General features: G+C 36.0%; 1 protein-coding gene across 1 annotated transcript in view; it reads left to right on the top strand.

The window, feature by feature from the left end:
- Positions 1-26,664, top strand: part of LOC127427334 (dedicator of cytokinesis protein 1-like) — a 321,969-nt gene that overhangs the window by 254,193 nt on the left and 41,112 nt on the right. The window contains exons 33-40 of the mRNA XM_051674887.1: positions 2,350-2,498; positions 6,741-6,826; positions 7,996-8,152; positions 10,732-10,772; positions 11,097-11,187; positions 16,693-16,812; positions 20,984-21,073; positions 22,503-22,607. Coding sequence (XP_051530847.1) covers positions 2,350-2,498; positions 6,741-6,826; positions 7,996-8,152; positions 10,732-10,772; positions 11,097-11,187; positions 16,693-16,812; positions 20,984-21,073; positions 22,503-22,607 — 839 coding nt within the window. The remainder of the gene's footprint in view (positions 1-2,349; positions 2,499-6,740; positions 6,827-7,995; positions 8,153-10,731; positions 10,773-11,096; positions 11,188-16,692; positions 16,813-20,983; positions 21,074-22,502; positions 22,608-26,664) is intronic.

The raw sequence follows: 26,664 nt of genomic DNA on the forward strand, positions 1-26,664 counted from the left end.
TAAACAACACAATACTAATGTTTTAACTTCGGAAGAGTCCAGAAATCAATATTTGGTGGAATAACCCTGATTTATCAATCACAGCTTTCATGTGTCTTGGCATGCTCTCTACCAGTCTTTCACATTGCTTTTGGGTGACTTTATGCCACCCCTGTTGCAAAAATTCAAGCAGCTCGGCTTTGTTTGATGGCTTGTGTCCATCAATCTTCCCCTTGATCACATTCCAGAGGTTTTCAGTGGGATTCAGGTCTGGAGATTGGGCTGGCCATGACAGGGTCTTGATCCGGTGGTCCTCCATCCACACCTTGATTGACATGTCTGTGTGGCATGGAGCATTGTCCTGCTGGAAAAACCAATCCTCAGAGTTGGGGAACATTGTCAGAGCAGAAGGAAGCAAGTTTTCTTCCAGGATAACCTTGTACGTGGCTTGATTCATGCGTCCTTCTCAAAGACGAATCTGCCCAATTCCAGCCTTGCTGAAGCACCACCAGATCATCACCGATCCTTCACCAAATTTCACAGTGCGGGACACTGTGGCTTGAAGGCCTCTCCAGGTCTCCGTCTAACCATTAGACGACCAGGTGGAGGATCGGTGGAGGATATATATGTATATATATATAATTATTATTATTATTTTATTTTCTTGCATTAAGAAAATTAAGCTTATTGTCTGTTGTCTTCCGTAATATGAATAAAATTATCATTAATAGTACTGTAATGCAGAAAAATACAGAGATATTATTTTAATTTTTAATTTTATCTACAATGTACATTTATAAGTATGCATCTATTACATTACTGTAATGAGGATGAGATTATTGTGCATTACAGTAATGTAAATAAGAGAGAAAATTTGCTTAACTGTATTTTATTGGTCTTAAAAATAAGCTATTTCTTTGACAAATAATGTTTTTTAATATTATTATTATTATTATTTCCCATGTTTTCGCATGCCATAATTCACGAGCTCGCAACTTTCTTTTGATTTCAGTTATTTTTATAAAGCTTGGGAATGCAGAAGTGTACTTCTTACCATTTTTACAGAGCTCCAGAGGGTTATTTTTTTCCTGAGACACCTTTCGGTTATTTCGAGCTGTAGAAACAGAAATGCTCTGAAAGTGAAGGTGCTAATTAGTGGCAGGACAGTTCAGAACCTGCAGCTCTGAAAGTATTTTCAGCTCCCCAGTTCTTCTCTCAAAGATTTTTTTGCCACCTCACGATAGACGTGTTTCACTGTTGTGTTCAGTTGTGCATTTGTCGGCTGTCACCGATAGTCTGAGTTTAGTCATATACACCAGAGAGTCAGTGATGTTTGTTGCTATTCAGCACTGTGATTGTGGGGAAACTCTGAAGATTACCAGAGCGCGGATGAAAGTCTTTGGAGCTTCTTTATAAATAGTGCTACCAAATTAGAAATTCTGTTTCACACACCGAACCGTCTTGATGTGATGAATACAAAAATATAAAAAAAGTAATTGCAAGACACAAATTCACACTGAGGAAGTAACAAAGAGATGATATTCCCAGCGCTATGACACCTGCCCTGAAATACCAGGCAAAAATATCACCCAGAAATAAAAAACAAGACCTCTGCTGAACAAATAAACAATAAGAGTGTGTTGTCAGGCACTTTCCACAAATATGGTATTATAAAAAAGGACCTGAAACTCATGTTTTTTTTTAAAAAAATTTTTTTATTATTATTTTTTATCAAATTATTAGTGGAAGGAGGCACTTAACCTACAGAAAAGGCAGATTTTTTAAAAATTTTTTATTATTTATTTATTTTTTTTAATCCGAAGAGGTCAAAATATAATAAAAATACATATAAATAAATATTATATGAGCTGTTTTATTTTCAATTTTTTTCTATTTTATTCTCCATTCGTTTATTCGAGGTTTGCAGTTTTTGCAACCCTGTTACCAATTTATTTATTTATTTTTTATTTACCTTTTTTTTTTTTTTTTGCAATAAAAATACACTTCGAAATAAATACACAAAATGTACATCATTAAAAACAAAATAAATAAATAAACAACCAGTTTTAACCAAGTAACGGGTGCAAATGTAGCTTAAAATTTAGGCCATCTGATGGTTTGTTGATAAAGCTCAATAAAATGCTTGGAAAATACAGACATTTAATGTGTTTAAAATTAGCTACTTTCATTTTGTTAGATAATAGTACATCTAACAAATCGCCCTACATAAAAACATGGAATTTGTAACTTTAATGCATTACAACAATATAAAGCACACCGAATTGTAGCCTTTTTGTGGAACATGCCATCAATCACCAAGTTCACCCTCATGATTTTTTGGTTATCCTGTTTGTTCTAAACTTCTTACAGGTCCACACAAGATCAGGTTCATCCCTGAGATGGTGGGTCCAATTCTAGAGATGACATTAGTTCCGGAGATCGAACTGCGTAAAGCCACGATCTCCATCTTCTTCGACATGATGCAGTGCGAGTTTCACTTCAGACGCTGTTTCCAAACGGTCAGGGTTTTTTCTTTTTTGTTTCACTATATGCTGTCACATACAAGCATTCTGTAAAAAGTGGTTGTTATTTACACTTTAAGTGTATAAAAGAGAGTGTTTTTTGCTCATAGTCTGTATTGTCAGAAGTAATTCGGGAGTAACACTCAGTAAAGGGTTTAGATGTTTTAACTAGACGGTTCTTCCAAACAACATGCTTTCAACGGTGCTTCGGGGGGGAAATGATCTAAAATCAGCAGCTGAGTTCCAGTAAACACCACAGAGAGATGCTTGACTCTGTCTGCTCTTATATTTTATTACAAAATGTGGCTTCATTGAGTTAAGAGGAAATCCTGCTGTAATGCATGGCCTGCAGAGGCCGATCAGTTCTACAAGGTCACAGATTTACAACTCCATCTGTTTTTTTTATTTTTTTTTATTTTGAGTGTTCATCTTTCAATGGTTTTATTGTTATTAGAGTGTCTTTTGTAAGGAAATGCAGTTTAACCCAGTAAAGAGACCAGTATGAACAATTATGACCAGGAGTCAGAGTTGAAGTTTCAGTCAATTGAGAGAGAGTTTACTGAAGACAAAGTTCTCCACATTTCCAAAGGCAAAAGACAGAAAGAAAAAATGAGTTGAGGATCTAACCTCGAACTAACATACAACTTACAAGTACAGAGATCTGATTACAGACAATTCTAGAAATCTTACAACCACAGTGTTCTGTTTAACTACGTGAATGCAATCAGAGATTAGATTTTTAAAACACTAAGTCAAGTTGGTATGCAGAAATGGGTCAGAGGTGAGTCTTCTCTTTAGATAAACTGGCGTCCAGTTCCTCTGACTAAGTCACATGGTTATCAAAACCACAAACAGTCACTGCAATGACATCATTAGACAGAACACAACATTTCTCTCAAGGTTGACTCACTGGGACACAAGCCTTATCCAGATGGAACAAAATAGAACAATACGTCCAAACTCTTACATAAACTGAATAAGTGATCAATTAAATAGTTAGCTCACATGCATATTTGTCCTCTGGGAGCCGAGCTTAATGAGAAAGCACTGTTTTTGCATTCCTGATAGAAATCAGACCCTCAGTCACACCTCAGAGGACAAATACACAAATGACCTGCAACATTTATGATTATAACAATTACTATTGAATGTATTCAACTCAACGATAGGCTGAAGAGACAGGGGTAAAACCCTTCACTTTGGATCAAACTGGCTTCTGATTGATCTAACATCTCTCTTACACAGTAAATATTTCACATCCTGCATGTTCAGACTTGCCATTCTTATGGGACTCACTGGTACGCCATTTAATATGGGAATGGCGATGGTGCCAGCTGTCTGAATTGCTGGGCTATTTAAGCAATAGTTAAAGGGATAGTTCACCCAAAAGTGAAGGTTCTCTCATCATTTACTCACCCTTGTGCCATCCCAGATGTGTAACTTTCTTCAGCAGAAAAATATTATAAGACTCCAGTGTTTAAATCCATATCTTCAGAAGTGATATAATAGTTGTTGGTGAGAAACAGATCAATATTTAAGTCTTCTTAATATTATTTTTTTTTTTTTTACTCTAAATCTCCACTTTCACTTTTATATCTGAAAGTGAAAGCTAAAGTGGAGATTTAGAGTAAAAAACTCACACCTATTATATCACTTCTGAAGATATGGATTTAAACACTGGAGTCATATAGATTACTTTATGTGATTTCTGGAGTTACAAAGGTCTGATCACCATTCATTTGCATTGTATGGACCTACAGAGCTGAGATATTGTTCTTTTTTTTAATCCCCTTTTCTCCCAATTTGAAATGCCCAATTCCCACTACTTAGTAGATCCTCGTGGTGGTGCGGTTACTCACCTCAACCCGGGTGGTGGAGGACAAGTCTCAGTTGCCTCCGTTTCTGAGACAGTCAATCTGCGCATCTTATCACGTGACTCGTTGTGCATGACACCGCGGAGACTCACAGCATGTGGAGGCTCATGCCACTCTCCACGATCCACGCACAACTTACCATGTGCCCCATCGAGAGCAAGAACCACTAATCGCAACCACGAGGAGGTTACCCCATGTGACTCTACCCTCCCTAGCAACTGGACCAATTCTTTGCTTAGGAGACCTGGCTGGAGTCACTCAGCAAACCCTGGATTCGAACTCGTGACTCCAGGGGTGGAAGTCAACGTCAATACTCGCTGAGCTACCCATGCCCCCACTGAGATATTCTTCTAAAAATCTTTGTTTGTGTTCTGTTGAAGAAAGAAAGTCATACACCTCTGTGATGGCATGAGGGTGAGTAAATGATGAGAGAATTTTCATTTTTAGGTGAACTATCCCTTTAACCCAAAAATGAAAATGTTTACTCACCCTCATGCTGTTCCAAACCTGTATGAATTTCCCAGATTAATTCAAAAAGAGAAGTTAGGCAGAATGTTCAGGAACAAAAAACAAAACAAAAACAAACATAAAACTAACATTAAAGAAGTTTGTATGACTCATTCACTATGTGTGATTAACAGAACGAAATAAAAAAATTCTACTGTATTCAACGGAAGTACTGTCATATGGGTTTAGAACAACATTATGTTAAGTAAATAATGATACAGCAGTGTTTCCCATTAATTACTTAGACTGTGGCGGCCCTAATTTGTCCCGCCACAGTTTCATAATGAACCGAAAATATTTTTACACTTCTCATAATAACATAAAAAATCTCAAACATTGTGTTTTGCGCTGTTGCTTCGGCAAAGCATCTCTCACTCCCAGTCAGTCAGCCAGCCCCCCTGCTGTATGCACACATGCTCACACACACACACACTGGAACCAATTATCTAACATTAACGTTATTACCAGCGGCTCTGACAACGTAACTATTTTCAGCATCTGAGGAGCAAGTTCAACACAGGTAAGCACTTTAACTTCATTTCTTTAATGGCTCACAGTGAAAGAGAATTTTACTTGCCCGACCGGACAAGCAAACTGATTATAATATCAATAACCAAAAAATGACTGGCTATATTTATGATAGCCTAGGCCTGTGTCACTTATTAGAAAGTTCATATTCTCATTCTGCTATTGAAAGTAATCAAGAGCACGTAATTTTATAATTCGCTAGCGATCTAGTAACAGCTGTGCCCTGTTTGATTGACAGGCGGCGTATGTGTGTGTGATGAACATGCGTGTGTGTGCTGAAAATGCTCGTGCTAATGAGCGCCTGAAGGGTCAAATACACAAATGCCCGTCTTGGTGAGGTATGATGTCTAAAGTGAACGTAAACAGTGGAGAGAAAAGCGGATTTGTATTCAAATGTCGGACTTGTAAGTATAAATGTAAGCTAACAGACCTGCTGCCGTCTAGTGTGTCATCATAATAATCAAACAACCATAACATGAAAATGAGAAAACACTCACTGCTCTTGACTGAGTAACTTTAGTAGCTTTAATAATTATGAATGTATTATAATCATACAGTAAAGACCAGTAGTAGTTTTATGTTGCATTTCATTCTGAATGTTACTTGAATGCTTGATAGGCTACTGCTGTTAAAAACATTTAAAGCTGTAAAAAAATGTACTGACTTTTCATAATTTGTTCTATTATTTTTAATATATTTCTATTCATTGTTATTTTATTACTGACTGTTTACTAGTCTTGAATAATTATTTAAGAACTTGAAACCATTCTTCCATAATTAACAAATTAGTTAGTGTTATTATTTGTTTTGGTATTGAAGCTGGTATTGAGAATCGTCAAATTTCACTACAGACATTTTGGTATTGTGATAATGTGTAGCCTTTATTGTACATGGTAGATCTTGCTGCAATAACATGATGAAAAAGTAGATCTCATTCCATAGAAAGTGTGAGCATCCCTGCTGTAAATGATGGCGATGGAGGCTTTTGTGTGGACCCCCAGAGGGTCCGAGGTCCACCCACAACACGATGACCTGCTTAAGGGGATAGTTCACTCAAAACTGTATCATTGTTTACTTAACATAATGTTGTTCTAAACCCATATGACTTACAGTACTTACAGCTGTCTCTCTCTCCATCAGTCTCTCTCTCTTTTGAAGTTCAGTGGTGGTAATGAGCAGAAACCTTGAGCTCACAGTTGGTGTGTGCGTGATAACAACTGACTACTCTCTGACACACAGAGCAAGAGGGGAGGAGAGAGAGGAGGAACCTCGCTAATGAAATGAACAATTAGCCATGCTAGTTATTTACAGCTGCTGTGTTTAATTGCAGTTTGAGAATGAGATCATCACCAAGCTGGATCATGAGGTGGAAGGCGGCAGAGGAGACGAGCAATACAAACTCCTGTTTCAGAAGATGTGAGAGCTGATCTAACACACACACACACACTGATGATGATGTTGATGTAATTACTGAATTCTGTAACCAAGCAGAAATAAAGATGTGCCTTTAAAGACATGAAATGAAAATTAACCTTATTTATATACAATGTGTTGTATTTAGTTTATTAATTTATATTTTGGGTATTCAACTTCAGTTCAACTGCAATTTTATGTCCTATGAATATGTAATACATTTTAAACTTTTTTTTTCTGTTTGAAGGGCACATTTAAACTGAATCGGACACTTTTTATCAGGCCTTTATCATTTATTGTTGGCACTTATGGCACAATACATTTATGTGTAGATTTCACTGTTTTAGCCTTGTCCCAGACCCACACTTTCAATATTAAACTATGATTTTCTTTATTTTTAATTTTTTTATATAAATACAAATTATTGCATGTCTAAAACTATGACAGTCTCAACGAAGAATAACATTAACCATTTTAGTATGTTTAGTGTGGAAAAAAAAAAATAAAAAAAATCTCAATTTTTTATAAATCAGTTGTGGCATAATTTCCACCACACCAAACAATTTTGGCCCAAATGTTTATTTTTCAAGAGTTAGTGTACTTGTGAACCGATTGCACAAAAGTGTCAGTGAAGAGCATGCTTGAGATGAAATATGAGACAAGTGATATTTGAAGAAATGTGAAAATCACTTGAGCACAATAATTTATTTGGGGGTCATTTACAACCAAGCTACAAAAAGTGTGATAATATTATTTAACTGTATTTATTACATACAATGTTAGCAATGCAATTAGCCATAGCATGAGAATGGAGTCAGCTGCTTTATTTCAAAAATATTAAAACTTTAATTTCTGTCAGCGTCATTTCCAGCACAGAATTCTATTGAACTTGATACAGAATTTGAGATTTGCAAATGACATTGTGGTGGGAATTTTGATGACTTAAAAAAAAAAAAAAAAAAAAAAAAAAAGGTGTGTGTGTATAACCCTGTAAAATACAAAATATGTCATGATTCTATCAAATCCAGATGTATAAAACTTCCAGCCGTACAGTGTCAGTGTCATTTCAAAAGTTAAATACGTTTGAATGCATGTCATGTTGTCTTTAACATGGACTGTAGGGATGTTGGACGGCAATGTGACCATCATGTCTGTGTGTATGTATGTTATAGTCTGTTGGAGCACTGCAGGAAACACAAGTATCTGGCTAAAAGTGGTGAAACCTTTGTGACTCTGGTGGTCCGTCTGTTGGAGAGACTTCTGGACTACAGAACCATCATGCACGATGAGAACAAAGAGAACCGCATGAGCTGCACTGTGAACGTACTGGTGAGGAAAACACACACACATACACGTGCGGACACACACATGGAATCGAATTCTCAGCACAATAAATTACTGAGGAGAATGAAACAGCATCTGAAGGAATGAAACCTGAGATGCTGTGAAATGCCAATAAAACTCACATTCCATAAAGGAAATGCTTTGTATATGCATTTTTGTTATTTGTGAGCAACTACTGGATGTGGGTCAATGACCCAATGACGTTTCTCAAAAATACATAAAAAAATACAGTTCACTCAAAACAGTTAATTTAATACACATCAGCCACTCTACGATGAGCATATTTTTAATTGCTTGTTTGCGTGCATGCGTTTATGTATTTAAGGTTCAAGTATGAGGTGCCTTATAGGGTGTAAATCAAACTTTACTTACGCAAATATATGTGAAACACTTCCATACGCATATGTAAATAACTCACACAAACATGTATGCTATGGAATGCACAAACAAATACACATAAAATGCTTGCACTCATCAATGTGAAACGGTGATTGATACACTTACATTACACTCACATATACATACAAACTAGACGCATGCACATTTACTTATGAAACGCTCACGCATACACACAAACTCAATACAAGCATATACACCTATTAAACGCTCATATATACATACAAACTCTATGCATGAACATATGCTTGTATACATAAACTCATGCTTATACACTATTTTATCATGCACGCATACATATATATATATATACACACTCTACGTACACACATACTTATGAAATTCTAACGCAAAGACACATGTTATACCTATCTTAACAAACACTGTTATTTTAAATAAATAAATAGCTGCCAGTGTGATGGCTGTACAAATCGTCAGACAGGGTGGCTGGGCACGGTGCGAAGGCGCAGGGAGCAGTGAGAAATGTGCGAGCGTGAGGCGATCGACTGTGTTCTGCTACTGTTACCAGGTCCTTGATTTAACGTATAACATGCGAGTAAGGGCAGCTGGTGGAGTTTCTGGTGCCCCCCTATGCTAAGATGGTGCCCTACGCAGACTGAGTAAAATGCATATAAGGAGCGGCGGTACTGCAGTCAGTCATCCCACTATATAGGAGCCCATCTCTAGAAAGTGTCTCTCTGTATCTGTGTAATGCACTGCAACCTCCTTGACTGCAAAAGCTATTAAAGAAGTCGATTTTCGATTTATCATCCTCATTGCAATTTGTAAACACAAGTAAAGGACTAATAAACTTTAAAACTAGTAAGATCACTCTTACATTTTTTTCTCTCCTTTAATCATTACTCACGTCTCAGTCCCGGACTATTTTCGTGGGTGCACTTTAAATCTTGTTTCCCCTTTTTTACTTATAATTCCTGTTAGCATCCTTTAGAGTGAGAATGCTTCTAAAGCAGGGAAATGCGAAGGACTAGATACTTTATTTTTTTTATCTATCAATATGATGGAAAGCATTTTTTTCAGTGTAACAAGGTTTGTAATTTCTGGGCAATGGAGGAGTCAGGAGGCAGCGAACTGTCAATGTGAGTGTTTTATTACTCCTTCAGCATCACACAAACCTTTAACAAAAAAGGGCTCTTAGTGGCCAAACACACACACACAAACGAGCCTTTGAGGGTTCACTCTGTAAAATGATGGGCACATGCAGCCAACACTCTCTGCTGTCTCTCTCAGACCCTCTGATGCGTTCGTGCCCTTTTCAGGTCTCCCTTCACCATCACTATAACAAGAAACAGGTGTTAGAGATAATGACAGCCTAGGTGACGAGCCTCACCGCTCTCTCTCTCTCTCCCACAGACAGATACACACCCCCATCCCCACATTCAGTTAATGCAACCTCTTATTTGGTCAGTAATGTATAAGTAACATTTTTGGATGACTTTAAATGCAATCTAGCTAAAGCATATCCAGTTACTATCTAAATAATGAACATACTGTATGTTAACACTGGTGCAGGGGGACCTGGTTAGCTCAGCGAGTACTGACGCTGACTATCACCCCTGGAGTCGCGAGTTCGAATCCAGGGTGTGCTGAGTGACTCCAGTCAGGTCTCCTAAGCAACCAAATTGGCCCGGTTGCTAGGGAGGGTAGAGTCACATGGGGTAACCTCCTCGTGGTCACTATAATGTGTGGTTCTTGCTCTCGGTGGGGTGCGTGGCGAGTTGTGCATGGATGCCGCGGAGAATAGCATGAAGCCTCCACGCGCGCGTCAACAAGCCACGTGATAAGATGCGCGGATTGACGGTCTCAGACGCGGAGGCAACTGAGATTCGTCCTCCACCACCCGGATTGAGGCGAGTCACTACGCCACCACAATGTTTTAAAAAAAACACTGGTGCAAAGGGGAACTGAGACTTGAAAACACATTAAATCTGAACGTATCATCAGAATTTTCCTCATGCCTTAAACATGATTCTTAAAGTCCAGTTGGTTCAGGGCAGATGTGCAGAAATCAACTGCACACAATGGATGATGGATTCTTTCTCTTCTCACAAGTATCGGCACATTCTGAAATTTACTGAGGTAATGGTTTAAATTTAACATGAATAAGCAAAGAGAATGTGACCATGTGTGCGTCTTTTCTATTGCAGAATTTCTACAAGGAGATCGAGAGAGAAGAGATGTACATCAGGTGAGTGGATTTATCCATCTGTATCTGCCTCGATTTGTATTTTATTTTTTCACTCTTCACATAATCTTTCTATTTAGGGCCAGAACTCTCCATTTTATAAAGCCTGTATTTTGGTTCTTTTTGGATGCTTTGTTGTTATGAGTTTTAAGTATAGAGAGCAAAAGTTTAATGTGAAAAGTTTGAATCGAAATCTAAACTCTGTAGCTGCTCTGAGCTGGGTGACCTCTGTGGGTTCATTGTTGGTTCTTATTTATTTGCTGATGTTGAAATGAAGATTGTGTGTAGATTGTTACAATGGCCTTGTGATTGTTTGTGTGTGTATAGGTATCTGTATAAACTCTGTGACCTGCATAAAGAGTGTGATAACTACACAGAGGCTGGATACACACTGCTGCTGCACGCCAAACTCCTCAAGGTACACACACATACACACGAGGACGTAGACTAATTTTTAGCATTTAAAAACATTATTCTTTATTTCTGAATCTTTTCCATTTTTGAGGATATCCCCAAAGGGAGGTTTTGTCAGATTTAGCTCACTGTTGAAAACACGAAGTCAAAAATAATGTTTCTGAGTGTTGAAGGACTACAGAAACGTGCCTTTCTATTCTACTGTAGTTAAAGAAATGTATGCTGTGAATAGTACCTTGTGACTTTTAGAAAGTCAATTGAAGGTTATGTTCAAGAACAAATCTCATGTATGATACTCAAACTTGTAAAACATGTAAAAACCATAATTGCAGTTTTTGCAAGGCAGCAGTGTATTGATACAGTATTTTTCAAGTCTTCTATTTTTATACTTTTCTGCAATAAATTCAGCTCGAACCACTTAACATGCAGACACAATAGTTTTTTTGTTTTTTTTTTAGATAATGTAATTCTTAGGTGTCCAATCCTTTTTTGCTCTTTGTAAACTATACTTTTTTATGAAATTTAAGATTACATTTTGAAAATCTCCCTTTTGACTTGCATTGTTATAGTATTTGCCGTTTAAAATGTTACGACAGCAATGACGTTTTTGTTATATTTGCATACTGTATTGCAATTAGTTTTCTTTTTTGCACATTAAGTTGTTATCAGTCTTTTCTTTCTAACTTCCTTTCAATCACCTATAACTATCTTTATACTTTTATAAAGTGTGTCATGACAACAACACAGACTTTGGCTCATTTGCAGCATTTAATTTTCCTAAAACATTAACCTAAACTTATCTATAAAATCACCTACAACCTAAAACTTCAACATTATTATTTTGCTGCCTTGCAAACACTGTTCTTTCTTTCAGATGCAAGTGCAAATCTAGCTTATTGTTTGAGTGAATCTTGAGAGCTAGAATGTTGTATATAATTGATATTTACCATTAGTTTAGCAACATGAATAATTAACAGTACTGTGCAAAGGTTTAAGGCACTTATGAAAAATGGTGCATGGTGAGGATATCTTCAAAATGAATCCCATAAATACGGTAGTTTACCACAGACAAAGTCCAGTAAACATAAAAAAGAAACATCAAATCAATATTCAGTGTGACCACCTTTGCCTTTAAAACAGCACCAATTCTCCTAGGTACACCTGGACACAGTTTTTCTTGGTTGTTGTCAGATAGGATGTTTCAAGCTTCTTGGAGAATTCACCACAGTTCTTCTATTTATTTAGTCTGTCTCAATTGCTTCTGTCTCTTTATGTAATCCCAGACTGACACGATAATTTTGAGATCTGGGCTCTGTGGGGGCCATTCCATCTGTTTTTGGGCTCATTGTTCTTCATCTATTCAGTTGTAATTGCAAAGGGAATGTTGAAATCTAAAATGGATATTTCCTACTGAAATACTAAAAGCAGAATATATAAAATAACTGTTTTAAGTTCAATGTATTTTGTGAAATAAAACTTTTGCACAGTAGGGTACAACTGGGCTGAAGGCTCCGTGGGGTAAAAGGCTCCTTTAATTTTATTTTCTCCCAAAACACTGAATAGCAACAACAACTACCACACTACTTTCCTTAACACCTGTTTTTCACTATACACTGCAATTTTTATCTCTTTCATTAGATCATTGTGTGTAATGTCTCAGGTTTGATCTAATATTTAATATTTTTTTAAATGTAGCTAATGAATATCCTCGAAATTATCACATTTATTTTGAAGCACAATGCTCATTGTCATTTTCAATTTTGTTAAAAAATTCAATAACTGTCCAATAAGTGTAAGTGTAAGTATTTGGGGTAAAAAGCCCCCCTGTTGCAGGGGCTAAATGTCCCTATGAAACATTGTTTGGGGAATAGATTTGTTATGAACAATGTTCAATGTGGGCTCACATTGACTGATCCAATCACAACAGAGATTAATTTGTTTATAGAGTACTTAAGATGTAATAAAATGTCAAATGTGATTGAAATCCTTTTCTGAAGTGGTTATTTTGAATAAGCATTATCTTATCTTAGCATTATCTTAAAAGCATCTTGCTGTCTCAGAAGTATTTGACTAAGTTGACAAATTGTGCTCTTTAACTATTGCCCCGGTATGTACACTATATCAGTATAAACCCTCTGGGGCCTTTTACCCCAAGTGAGGGAGCCTTTTACCCCAGTTGTGGGGTAAAAGGCCCCCTCATCGCCTTTTTAAAAAAAAAAAAAAAAATTGTATTCTTTTCACACAAATGATGTTGCTTTATCAATATTCAATAAAAATAAATGTATTTCTTGAATCTTGAGACACTTTGTGACCAGTAAAAATGCTAATTTTCCTTAAGGTTTAGCCACATTGTACCCTACTCTACATATCAACTTTCTCTCTAATCACATCTGGTTTGGACTCAGGGTTTGTGTTCTGTAGTGGATTTGAGATTTGTTAGGGGTTTTAAGGAATGATTTGATGAGGGAATTGGCTGTCACAGTGAACACGGGAACACCACGTTCTCTGAAACCCACGCAGCTTCTTTTCATAAACAGCCGCCTGCCACAGTTCTGTGTTCTTCTGCATACAAGATCATCACTCCCACACACACACACACTTTGCCATTCAGAAATAATTCATCTATACAAAAACACACACTTTGTTTAGTGTTGTTGTACTGAAAGAACACAAAGACAATAAAAGTCTTGCTATTTTCCACCCTTTATCTATTAATAAAAAAATAGATTTTATATATTGGCTGTCCCTGGGTTTGCTCGGAGTCTAGGTGGGTGGCCCCTGGCTCTGTAAATTTGAAATCCCTTTGTTTCAAGTCATTTTCCTCTCCATTTGAGCAGTGCCTGCTCTTTATTATAGAATTGTTCTTAGTGGGTTTATTGATCATGACAGTAACTGCTGAGAGAACAGCACTGATGTCTCACTGTGAGAAAGTCCAGCGGTGTTTGAGACACGCTGAAACAACCGCTTGTCCTTACCGCAGCCCTGCAGATTTTTCTCCCTAGAGCCACTCATATGTTAATAAGAACTTTCCCAAAAGACCTGGAGATTAAATTCAGTAAAACTGCTGGGGGGGGGGATGAACATTCAGAAAGATTGTGAGATAGATAGTCAGATAAACCCTCAGAAAGACAGAATGAATGAACATTTCGTAACAGGGTCTTGGCCTGTTTTAACAATGTAAGTCTATGGGAATTTTGGGATATTCGATTTTCCGCTACAGGAAAACCGTAAATTAGTTCAGCTACAAAAGACATAGCAACCTGAGTCAGAACAGTCTGAAGGTCTGTACCAAGTTTGGTGGCTGTCGCTTGAAAGCTCTTGGAGGAGTTACAATTGACAAATTTTGCTCTTTGGTTTCTGTACTCTGGAAAAACGCTAAACAATGCCTATGGAATAATGATATTTTGGTTTTGGTTAAGCCAAAATAACGTATTACATTTATTTATGATAATAATCACAATAAAAACCTATTTTACAAGTAATATACTGTAGTTCATTAGACAAACTGTATTCTGTGTATGATACTTAATATAGAATTCAACTGATGTGTGGCTACAGATTTCCATTTATCGATTGTTTTTTATCAAAGGGTTTGCACTTAATATATATTTAGCCCAAGTTATCAATTGTATAGTACGTTTAGTTTTTTTAGTCATTATTTAGTCTCTTTATAAACCTTTTTTGCTTGAGATTTGGTCAGGTTTTCTATTATTCTGTTGACTAAATTTCGTCCCTACAAGGATTGCAAAACCGGCCCACATATACACTCTCACAAGCTCAAAACACTTACCCTGCAAACAATCACAAACACACCCCAGGAACACACACAAGGCCTCTTGTACAAGTCTTGGTTTTGGATTACTAGTCCACGTTCGCTCTCAGCACTGATGATGCGATTTCCTGGGGTGTCGCTGTGTGACACATTTGCGTAAAATGTCAATTACATTTACACTACAGTGAATCTCTTCTGTCAGGGTCCTTAGCACAGTACACTCTCTCAACGTGACAGCCAATAGCAGCGCCTGTCCGGAGAATTAGCTGATCTACTCCAGCCAATCAGATCGCTCATTATGTTGTGCGTTTCACAGAGGGTGGTCAGCAAAAATCAAACCAAGAGTCCCAAACATCTGCAGTTGTCTCCTTTGTAATCACTTGTATACAGAATCATACAGAATCTATAATGGATATTACAGTGTGGCTGCATGAATCAGTGTTATCAGAGGGGCTCTGGACGCTGGCACCGGTAATAGCGCCAAAACCTTTCAGATTCTCTGCACAACAAAATGAATATAGTCAGCAGCTCGGCTCTGCTGTGTGGGACTCGATGTCCATTGTGAATTGAGTACTACTTCACTACTGAGGGACTGTGTTGTGGGTGTACAAAAAAAAAAAAAAAAATATATATATATATATATATATATATATATATATATATATATATATATATATATATATATATATATACATTTGTTTTTTGTTTTTTTAAATGTATTGAAGTTTTATTAATTTAATGTTTTTAAATATGTTTTATAGTTTTTAAAAATTATTTTAAGTAATGTTAACTTAACTAGTTAACATAAACTAACAATAAACAATATTGTAGAGTACTTATTAGTCTTGGTTAATGTTAATTTCAACATACACTCCAAAAATTATTTTAGGATTTATGCATTTCAATTTAATAAATGTTCCATCAAATTGAATTGAGCAATCTTTTAAAGAAAATAAAAAATAAAATAAGTTTCATTAATTTTAATTAGTTAAAAATTACACCATTTAATGTGCTGGAATTTTGTTATACAATTGAAATGTATACATCTTAAAAAATAGGCTAAAATATTGTTTTTTAGTATACTAATATGTGTGTGTATATATATATATTTTATTTATTTATTTATTTTTATATATATATATATGTGTATGTTAACATTAGTTATTGCATTATGATCTTACATGAACATTGGCATTTCTGTAGCCCTTTACTATAACGTATTTGTTTGCATGAGTCATGAACATACATTAGTTAACATAAACTAACAATGAACACTGAAATTTTAAAGTTAGGTATATGTAATCAAGAGTTGATGCATTCTGAACTAACAAGATCAATTAACCTAACAATGAACAATTATATTCATAAAAATGTTAAATGCTGTAAAATGATATTATTCATTGTTACTTGATGATACCTAATGCATTTACTTATCTATAAATATGTAAAATCTTATTGTAAACTGTTACCACATTTATAGCAATCAACAAACAATTTCACTAACGAACATCTGGTTGGCGAAATCTGGTTTTAAGGATTTAGAGAATAATAATGCTTTTGTGTTTCATAGTGCATGCGTGTTTCTATTTTTCATGGTCAGTTCTATTAAAAGTAGTTACAATCCTTTTAAATAAGTGATAATGAATTTTAACTACAGTAGACTAAAATGCTTTAAACCAGGTCACTGGAAGGTTAATACAGTGTATTTGAAGAGTGTAATTGTGATGTTTTGTTCAGTGGTCTGAAGAGGCATGTGCCGCCCACCTGACGCAGAGAGACGGTTACCAGGCGACCACTCAGGGTCAACTCAAAGACCAGCTCTACCAGGAGATCATCAATTACTTCGACAAGGGCAAGGTAAAGATCGCGAGAACAACAATGGCAAAACTATTCATGGCTGGAGTTCACTTCTGGGTTTAGTCATCTTTAAGCCTATTATTTCTGGGGAGTAACTAAAAGAAGTGACACTACTAACTGAATTACATTTTCAGAAGTGTGGCAGTAGTTGTGCTATTTTAAAAATGGACAAGCTTTCTGACTATTTTTTCCAACGAATAATGGCTTATTGTGACATCACTACACTACGCTGTTTTTTACGTCACATTACATTTTGTGTGCAGGAATGATATCTCTCTCTCTCAAGTAGCCTTGTGACATTCAATGAACACTTATTTGTAACTTTTTATACAATTACGAAAATTAAAATTTGGGTTTGTCATGTCTGTGTGGCTCGGTCTGGAGATTCTTTTGAGCCATTTGTGGGCGAATCGGACAAAGTTTGGTAGGCATGAAATGTTTAAATAATAAATGTCATAATTCAAGATGGTAGCTACTGTAATGTAAGAGGTCCATTTCAATCACCAGGAGGTGAGTAATCAGACAAAAAAGAATTTGGTCTCTAGGGCAAAAAGTTCAAAAGATATGCACAAGTGCATTTTGAACTGGTGGTGGTGCTATAGAGTTTGTCCTAGAGGTCCCAAATTTGCTATGGGGTCTTTCCATGCCCACCCATTTCAGTGTGCCACATTTCAGTATTTTACTCTGTATGGTTCATAGGGTTGCCATAAACTCCCATGGTGGAATAATGATGATAGGGAGGAGGAAAAGCTGCAAAAGCAATAAGAGCCTACGCCCCTAAATTAAGACAGAAACACGTCCCTTCAATTTAGCGAAATGGTTCGTTTTGACAATGACAAAATCTCTGTGTGATGTTTTACTTATTTAGGGACATAAATAAATGTATAGGTGATGCATTACATGTTCATGGACATTTTTATTTTATTTTTTTTATTTTTTTGTCAACATCAAGAATTTAAGTTAAAATTTATATTTAAATAAAAATAATTTTTTTAAAATATTTTTTTAAAAGTGTATATCTTATGTAGGTCCTATAACTGTTCACCATTTTTTTTAAGCCATTTTTAAAGACTTTCTGCATTCACTAACTCATTTTAAATGGCTCTATGCTGTGAAAAATGAATTGATATAAGCAAGCACTGCTCCATTTTCCCATTACAGTAGGTAATACGATAACACAGGAGAGAAAACAGCACTCATCAAGCCATTTCATTGAGTCTTTAAGCATGTCCTGAAGCTCAAGTACTGGAAGAATTTGCAGTAGTTGGTGAAACACAAAGGAGACCCACAGAGAAATGGAGAGAGAGCAGGTTTTTTTGGCTCTCTGTTATGGCCACATCTCTATTAGTCTGGAAGGCTGTAGAGGGATTTGAGGGTTATAAGGGGCCACGCAGAGATCTATGCCCAGCGTAGAGTTCTCTCAGTTGGGGAAACTTTTATGGATTCCCCTGCCCTGGACTGAACCCCATGATTGGGCTCAGCGGCTCCAAATCTTGACCGAGTGTGCCTGTGTCAAATCGAGTGAGCACGTCAATCAGTCCTGGAAAACCGCTCGAGGAGCAGCTCTGGGCTTCTGTTCTTCTGTTTGACAGACTTAATGGGAATTATTTCAGCTTTTCAGAGAGTCTATTTTAAACACTGCTCAGATTGATGGGACATTCCCACATGCCACAGCTAAGAGCCTCTGGAGTGCTGAGAGAGGAAGACTGAATCAAACAAACTGTTCTTCTCTCGCTCTCTCTCTCTCTCTATCTCCCTTTTCCTGCCTTGTTTCCAACCATTTTTTTCCTGTACTCTGCTATCTCGACAGACATTTATTAGGCAAAATTGGTAAAAATTAGTTATCAAGCTGAATATGTGGCCTAATATTAGAATATAACTCTGGGCGATATAGCTAAGCAATATTTTTCAAGCAATATTCAGTATATACAGTGGCCTCAAAAACGTATTTACACTCAAGCCATACTTCATAAAGTAAAAATGTATTTTCGTTAGATAAAATAAAATACCAAACCAAGTGTCATATGTTTTAAAGAAACATAGCACAAACAGGAACAACATTTTACCAAAAGAAGTTTATACTTTCATGCATTTTAAAGTGAATAAGACAATCAGAGCTTGATTCACGGTAATTAATTAAACTGTTCAAATCTTACACTGTGTTTGCAACTGAAGTTTAAATCAGAAACACTTTTCAAATATCTTTATCTCGATGCTCTCATACTCAAACCTGGTTTAATGACAAATCACAATAATTGTGCGAGATGGCCTATATGAAAACGTATTTTTACTTCTATAGTGTAAAATAAACAAACCTATGTTATTTCTATTTTTCCTAGTTTAAACCTTAAACCTAAGTATGATTTTAATAGGAAAATCACTGTTATGTACCACGAAAGAGGGAACATGGGGGTTTGGAATGAGACGAGTTATTGACAGTATATTGACATTCATCAGTCATTGTATTGCATAAATAAACATGGAATGAGTAACTAATTTTGTTAATGGATGTTTCCTTCTCTTAATATAAATGTTGAATAGGAGTCTAGCTAAAATTTGATAGGTTTATTGTATTGATCTGCAATTCTGTTTGTTGATTGATTGGTCTCTATGGAAATTAAAGGGCAAACCTTTGTGTCCAAACCAAGTCGAATGATATCTTACGATGTCACCATCTCCTACAAATTTTTCATTAGACTATGTTGCCAACTCGCAAGTCATGAGACAATGAAAGATTGCGAAATGACTAATGACATGGCCTTCAGAAAACTTATGATATCTACACTGTTCCTTGGTTTTATAATGACAACAAAATCATTGCAAATACATAGTAAATATTCAGTGTATCATCCAGCCCCATTAAAATGTGAGTTTCATTTCCCGACGAACACCTATCATTTATTTATTTTTTCTTCTCCACAGTAGTTTATTGCTTCATTCACAGTCTTCGTCTGATCTCTACCAGTCTGAATTAGTGATCCGCCGCATCGTCTGTAATCTAGGACACCTCCAGACTTTGGATAATTTCACTGGCAGCTTTCTCAATAATAATGCACTGCACATAGTGATATATAATCATAGCCCCTCTCTATACCATCAGGATGCATTCAGAGTTTGATTTGAAGAATTAGTTGTTTATCAAATTCTGTGCGACAGAAATATAATGTTACATGGAGGTGTTATTTACAACTGGCATTTGGAGTTATAAGTCTGATATGTGAGAATGATATTGCCATTTATTGTGCGAGAGCAAGAGAATATCAATATTCCTGTCCATATCCATATTTTTGACTGCCTGCTTCCTATCAAAGATCCAAAATCAGAATCGTTCTAAATGAAAATGAGATGTATTTTATTGTAATGTCATGACTATGAGCCATAAAATCAAAATTAAAATATTTACTTTTAATTAATGCATTTTCCTGCATTATATCTTAATGTGTGCAATTCATCAGTGCGCATTATTCCAAAGGCTAATTTATGGTGTTGTTTCTGACATCTTACTTATCAATAGTTCACAGCAATTTGATGCAGGTTAATATAGTAAAGTTTAATATAGAAATAATAGCAAATATTGGGATACGTATTAAAGAAACTACAAATTTGCATTTTATATTTTGCAGATTTTTTTATTTTATTTCACTTTATAATAAAAGTTTTGCCATTTTTGTTGTATAGCAAAAAAAAATTGTCAATTGTGCTGCATTACAGCAAACAATATAATAATGCGCATCAATGTAATATACAGTGTGCATGCATTATACTATATATGCTGTAGATTTCTACAATGCACTGTAAACTGACATTCAGCTTTGACTCTGATATGGAACTCCCACTTTTCACCATCCAATAAATTATTGATGAATAAAATCAAGTCCTGTCTGACTTTTCTTCTCATTTTAATATTCCGTTTTTCACACATTACAAAAATTAAATGGGTTGTGAATGCTCATTTTGATTCATGTTGACTTCAAATATTTAACATGATCAACACCGTGTAGCAGGATAAATCTGCATCCACTTCAATATAAATCTCAAAAAGCACTTTTGTTTGACAGGCAATTCCAAGCACATTGTTTACACATGAGTTAGATCTATTTCACATAACTGTAGTCTGACATAATGACACCCCAAGAGACTTTTGATGTGTTTTTTGGTGCTTTGTCTTCAGATGTGGGAGGAGGCCATTATCCTGGGAAAGGAGTTAGCCGAACAGTACGAGAACGAAATGTTTGACTTTGAGCAGCTGAGTGCTTTGCTGGTACGTGCCAACTTTCTCATTCAACCTTTTAGAATGAAACAAACAATTAATGAGTCATTCAGGCTTTTAAAGTTTACAAAGCTAGCTAAATTGGCCTTATTTGCATGGAATATGGAGTTTTAATGAATGTGTTCATTAGTGCAGTTTTGTTTAATTGCCAATAAATGACAAATTGATCCACTCAGACACCAAGATAAGCTTCACTTTCAAGTAATGTCTGTACTTTTTGCATAGACTTGACCAAAAGCTTGTGAGCAACCTTTATTTTGACATTGCAGATATTGCTTTTCCTATTTCCTATTTCTGATTTATTTTTTTAGTCTTGATTTTATTACCTGAACAATTATGTATGCCATGGAATACAGAATCTGATGTTCTAATACTAGTCTAAAAATAGGCCGTCATATTTTTGTCTTATGACAAAAATGTTCTTTAAATTTAATCAATATTTGATCATGTCATATTCATTCATTTTAGTCAATTTTAGACGAAAATAGCGTATGTTTGTTGACGATAGTGTGCAGAATGACAAAAATGTGTCCAACTTTAACCAAATATTCAAAAGTTTTGAAAATATTTCTACTAGTTCCTACCCTTCTTCAATCTTCAATCCTGCATCTTAAGTCAATAATAAGTACATTTGAAAAATTGTAGAGTAACATCACCTAGTTAATTGAATAATGTGAAAGTGTTCTATTATCTGAACGTTTTACTCTGTACTTTTATATTTAGCATGGTACTAAATGGGCACCATATTTCATTTACCATGGTGTTTACATGGTACTCCAAGCTACTTTGAATATTACAATGGCAGTATAAATGTCTAAAAACCATGCTATTACATGGTACCATATTCAAAAAACAAAAACAGGGTAGTTCCATAAAACGCTTTGTTCATTAATTAAAGCACTTTTAAGTTTATTTTTATTAAAACAGATTTATGTAGAAATTTTCATTGTGGTACTTACTAGAATGCATTATGTTTTGGTGAATGCACTCATCACTAATTGTCATACTGCTATGTTGCTTGGAACTGCACCCAAGACTTTCACCCACTGTTGCAGTTGTGTTTATGGTTGAGTGACAATAAAGGGATTTTATTGATTTGATTTGATTTGAATAAATCTGCCTGCATAGTTTGTGGGCACGAATGAAACCTCAAATCATGCAGCTTGTTGAGGAGAGGTATGCAATTACTTTTCTTGTGATCAAATTTACAAATTCCACCTGGTGTGCAGTAAAAATGGCTAAAGATTCTTACATTAGTGCTGAAGGAGGGACCAGAATATCATAGGGAGAAAAAAAAAAAAAGTGGCCTCTTTTGACTTAAGAAACCACCCAGATCATACTAGCAACACACTAGGAACAAATGGTGGGCCATAACTTGTTAAGAACTGATTATATGATTATTTCTCTCTTTCTCTCATAGAGGAAGCAGGCTCAGTTTTATGAGAGCATCGTCAAGGTAATTAGACCAAAGCCAGACTACTTCGCTGTTGGTTATTATGGGCTGGGCTACCCCTCGTTCCTCAGGGTGAGTTACATATGCACAATTTCTCTCAGAATTTAGAAGTCTGACATAATTCACTGTCGCCATGGAAATGTGTCTGTTTCTTTGTGTTTGAATTGCATTGTGAATGTGTCAGATATATGCATCCAAAGGCCTGGAAATCAATTACTGGTGTCTTTGTGTGGCTTCTCCAAACTTTTCAACAGTGTCCTCCACAGAACACAAATGTCATTTAGATCATTTAGACTTTCCTTTCTACTTCCATTTGTATATCTTGTTCTTTATCTTGCACTCTCTCTCTCGTTAGTTCTCTGTTGACACTTTTTCTCCAGTTATGACTCATAATGACATTACAAGCCTCTCTGGAAACATTGTTCTCCTTGAGACCTCATTTAAACCAGATTCATCTTGGGTGATCAGGCAATTTGTATTAGCATGTATCTCAAATACATCTCTACTGGCCTCTCATAATTTCATGGAGATTTAGATTAACCCAACACACCACCAACCAATGCTGTAAGTTTGGGGCAGGACTATCTGTTTGAATGACCAATGGCAGATGGGGGGAGTGTTTGGGGAAACCTGTGTGAAAACTGATATTATTTTTGCAGTAGAGTGCAACAGTTTCGGCCCACTTATGGTGATTACAGAATTTTTCCCATTATTTTTTTTCCATAGGAATTACATAAAATTCCTTCAGTTTTAAGCCATGAGCCAAACCAACCAGCTCTGAGGTGAACATTACAAACTCTGATTTGAAGCAAAAATGTGTGTGAAAATCAGACAACAAGACAAAGGTTTAAGACTGTGTGTCTTGAAACAGGGAATGAACTACAATCCCATGAAGCACTGCAAATGATGTAATTAAATTAAAAAGCTTTTAAAATGATGAAAAAAGTAAAGTTGTTAATTAAAAGTAGAGAAGCAATATATTTAGAAGAAAGCATTTATTATTGTCACACATTATAAATTTTCATATATAGAGTGAAATTTATTTGTTTTCACATATCCCAGCTAAGCTGGGGTCAGGATGCAGGGTCAGCCATGATACGGCACCCCTGGAGCAGATAGGGTCAAGGGCCTTGCTCAAGGGCCCAACAGTGGCATCTTGATGGTGTTGGGGCCTGAACCCCCGACCTTCTGATCAGTAACCCAGAGCCTTTAACCGCTGAGCCACCACTGACTGTATTTAAATTGTATAACAAATCAGATATATGCAAATACAGAGGTAGTTTTGAGAGATTGACTCGATTGCATCAGACATTGAGGTGGGTGGCCGATTCATTGCTCTGAATCAATTCATTTTTCACTTTGTTTTAAATTGGCGGATCATTTCCCTTTAATAGTGTATCTCTTCGCCAGTTCATATAATAAGAAAATGAAAATAAATAAATAAATAAAATGAAATAATGCGGACTGATGCCTTCAACGGAAACATATACCATCTATTAGCAACCTCAGAGCTCACGTTAGGTCTGTCTTTAAAGGTTTATAAGTTATTGTTAATTCATTCCTCTATTGAAAAAATGAATGGAAATTTTACTTTCGGAACCAGACTGTTGCACTCAGTTCTATTTGGTAACACTAGTAGTGCAGAAATTACACACTTCACCTTTAAATTTCTTTATCTATGTGCTTTTATGATTATTTCCAGAGCAGAAGCTTCTATCATTCATTTTGAAACATACTCATTCATCTTTTATAGGTCATACACACTGGATGTTTTAAGCCTGTGGTTGTGGGACAGAATGGCTTCAGATATATTTGTAATTCTTGTAGTGCATTTCCAACTGCCTATAGTCACACATCTTTCTCCAGTCACCCTGGGATAGAAAAAGAATCTGGCATCTGAAGTCCGTCGCATCCTGCCACTGTTGACATGTGGCTCCATGGAGAGAAGCTTTGCCTTTTGAAATAGAAAACGTGTTGCAATCTCACTTTCCTCCATAAAGTGCCACTTTTGTATTCATGCAGAGTCATTCGAGCGCTGGCGGTTTATTCTGCCGTGTTTGGAATCGCTGGCGGTGTGAAAACACCCGTCGAGTGCTCAGTGCAATTTGTCACCTTATCGCTCAAAGCAGATTTGAAAACAGCCCTGGGCACATTTCACCTACAGATATGCACACACTAATTGAGCAACTGAAATATGTTTGTTCAGGCAGAGAGTGTGTGTATGCACACACGTGCGCATTCATTGCTTCATCCAAGTTTGTGCGACACTCAGGATATGTTCAGAATGGAATACTAGCAGATACTACTATATATGGGTAAATCCAGGTCACCCTTTTTTAATCCAAAATTAAAAGAAAAATATGTTGTATAGAGAACATTAAGACTTATTTAATAAGTGTCATGTTATTTCCATGAAAATTAGATAAATAAATATAAAATTACCTTAATGTGTTTTTATGTGTTTTCATTTTTTTCTGATTATTGTGTTGGCTTGACAAAGCCAACATACTTATTCTACAGACATGGTTTATGGTTTTTCAAAATCTCTACCAATATCAAATGTTTGTCTGTAACTCTTCCTTGGGCTTTCAAGATACATTCACAGTACTTATCATAGACCTTCAGACTGTTCTGGCTTGGGTTGCTAAGACTTTTCTAATTTACCAGAATAACAGTTTTCACACAGCGGATAATCAAATATTCCCATAATCCCATAGATTTACATTAACAGAATGTGCAAACGGGCCAAGACTATTCAAACTAAACTGTCCAAAAAATTAACAAGGCCTCTATCTATCTGTCTCTCCGTCCGTCCGTCTATCTGTCTTTGTCTGTCTGTCCGTCTGTCCGTCCGTCCGTCTGTCTGTCTGTTTTTTTTAGTCAGTCTCTCTGTCTGTCTTTCTATCTTAGTCTGTCTATCTGTCTGTCTATCTATCTATCTTAGTCTGTCTCTCTGTCTGTCTATATGTCTTAGTCTGTCTCTTTGTCTGTCTGTCTGTCTATCTATATATCTTCGTCTGTATCTCTGTCTGTCTGTCTGTCTATCTATCTATCTTAGTCTGTCTCTCTGTCTGTCTGTCTGTCTATCTATCTATCTTAGTCTGTCTCTCTGTCTGTCTCTCTGTCTGTCTGTCTGTCTATCTATCTATCTTAGTCTGTCTGTCTGTCTATCTTAGTCTGTCTCTCTGTCTGTCTCTCTGTCTGTCTGTCTGTCTATCTATTTATCTTAGTCTGTCTCTCTTTCTATCTTAGTCTGTCTCTCTGTCTGTCTGTCTATCTATCTATCTTAGTCTGTCTCTCTGTCTGTCTGTCTGTCTCTCTGTCTGTCTAACTATTTATCTATCTTAGTCTGTCTGTCTCTCTTGTCTGTCTGTCTGACTGCAGCATGCATGCATCCATCCAATTTTAAATTAGTGTTAAACATTCAGACAAGGCTTTGTCAAGCCAACATCAAAGTTTGTCTTGACAAATTTTACCTACACAGTATAATTTTGAATCAAAATAAATCAAAGACAGTACAACAAATAGTTTTTAGTGCAACAGTCATGTTCCAGAAGTAAAAAATGCTTTTCCTTTTTTCCAAAGGCGAATTGATTTTTAACATAACATAAAAACCTTTAAAGATGGCTTTTTTATTATTATTATTATTATTATTATTATTATTATTATTATTTCTGTCTTGTTGCTGTATTGTTTGTGCACTGGAAGCTTGTCACCAAGAAAAATTCCTTGTATGTGTAAGCATACTTGGCAATAAAGCTGATTCTGATTCTGAGATAGACCTACCGTGAGCTCCAACGTTGTTAATCGATGGTTCTGTTGAAGCCATCAGTCTGCATTATTTCAACTTATTTGCAAACAAAATCCATAGTGAAGAACTACACTAACTATGATTCTGAAAAGGAAATGTGGACAACAAACCATGACAAAAAAGCTTTGCAATGACTGCCCACTCCCATGACGTACTGTGAGTAACGCAATTGAATCGGTCTCCCCACACTCTCAAACGACTTGCAGTATATTTGAACTTTAAATCAGTTGTTTTATATTTTACGTTTATAATTTGCATATTGATCACAGTACACCATTCAGAATGTATTCGCACTCTCACCCTCTAGGCACTAAGCAT

The sequence above is a fragment of the Myxocyprinus asiaticus genome, chromosome 36 (assembly GCF_019703515.2).
Source record: "Myxocyprinus asiaticus isolate MX2 ecotype Aquarium Trade chromosome 36, UBuf_Myxa_2, whole genome shotgun sequence".
NCBI classification, from domain to species: domain Eukaryota; kingdom Metazoa; phylum Chordata; class Actinopteri; order Cypriniformes; family Catostomidae; genus Myxocyprinus; species Myxocyprinus asiaticus.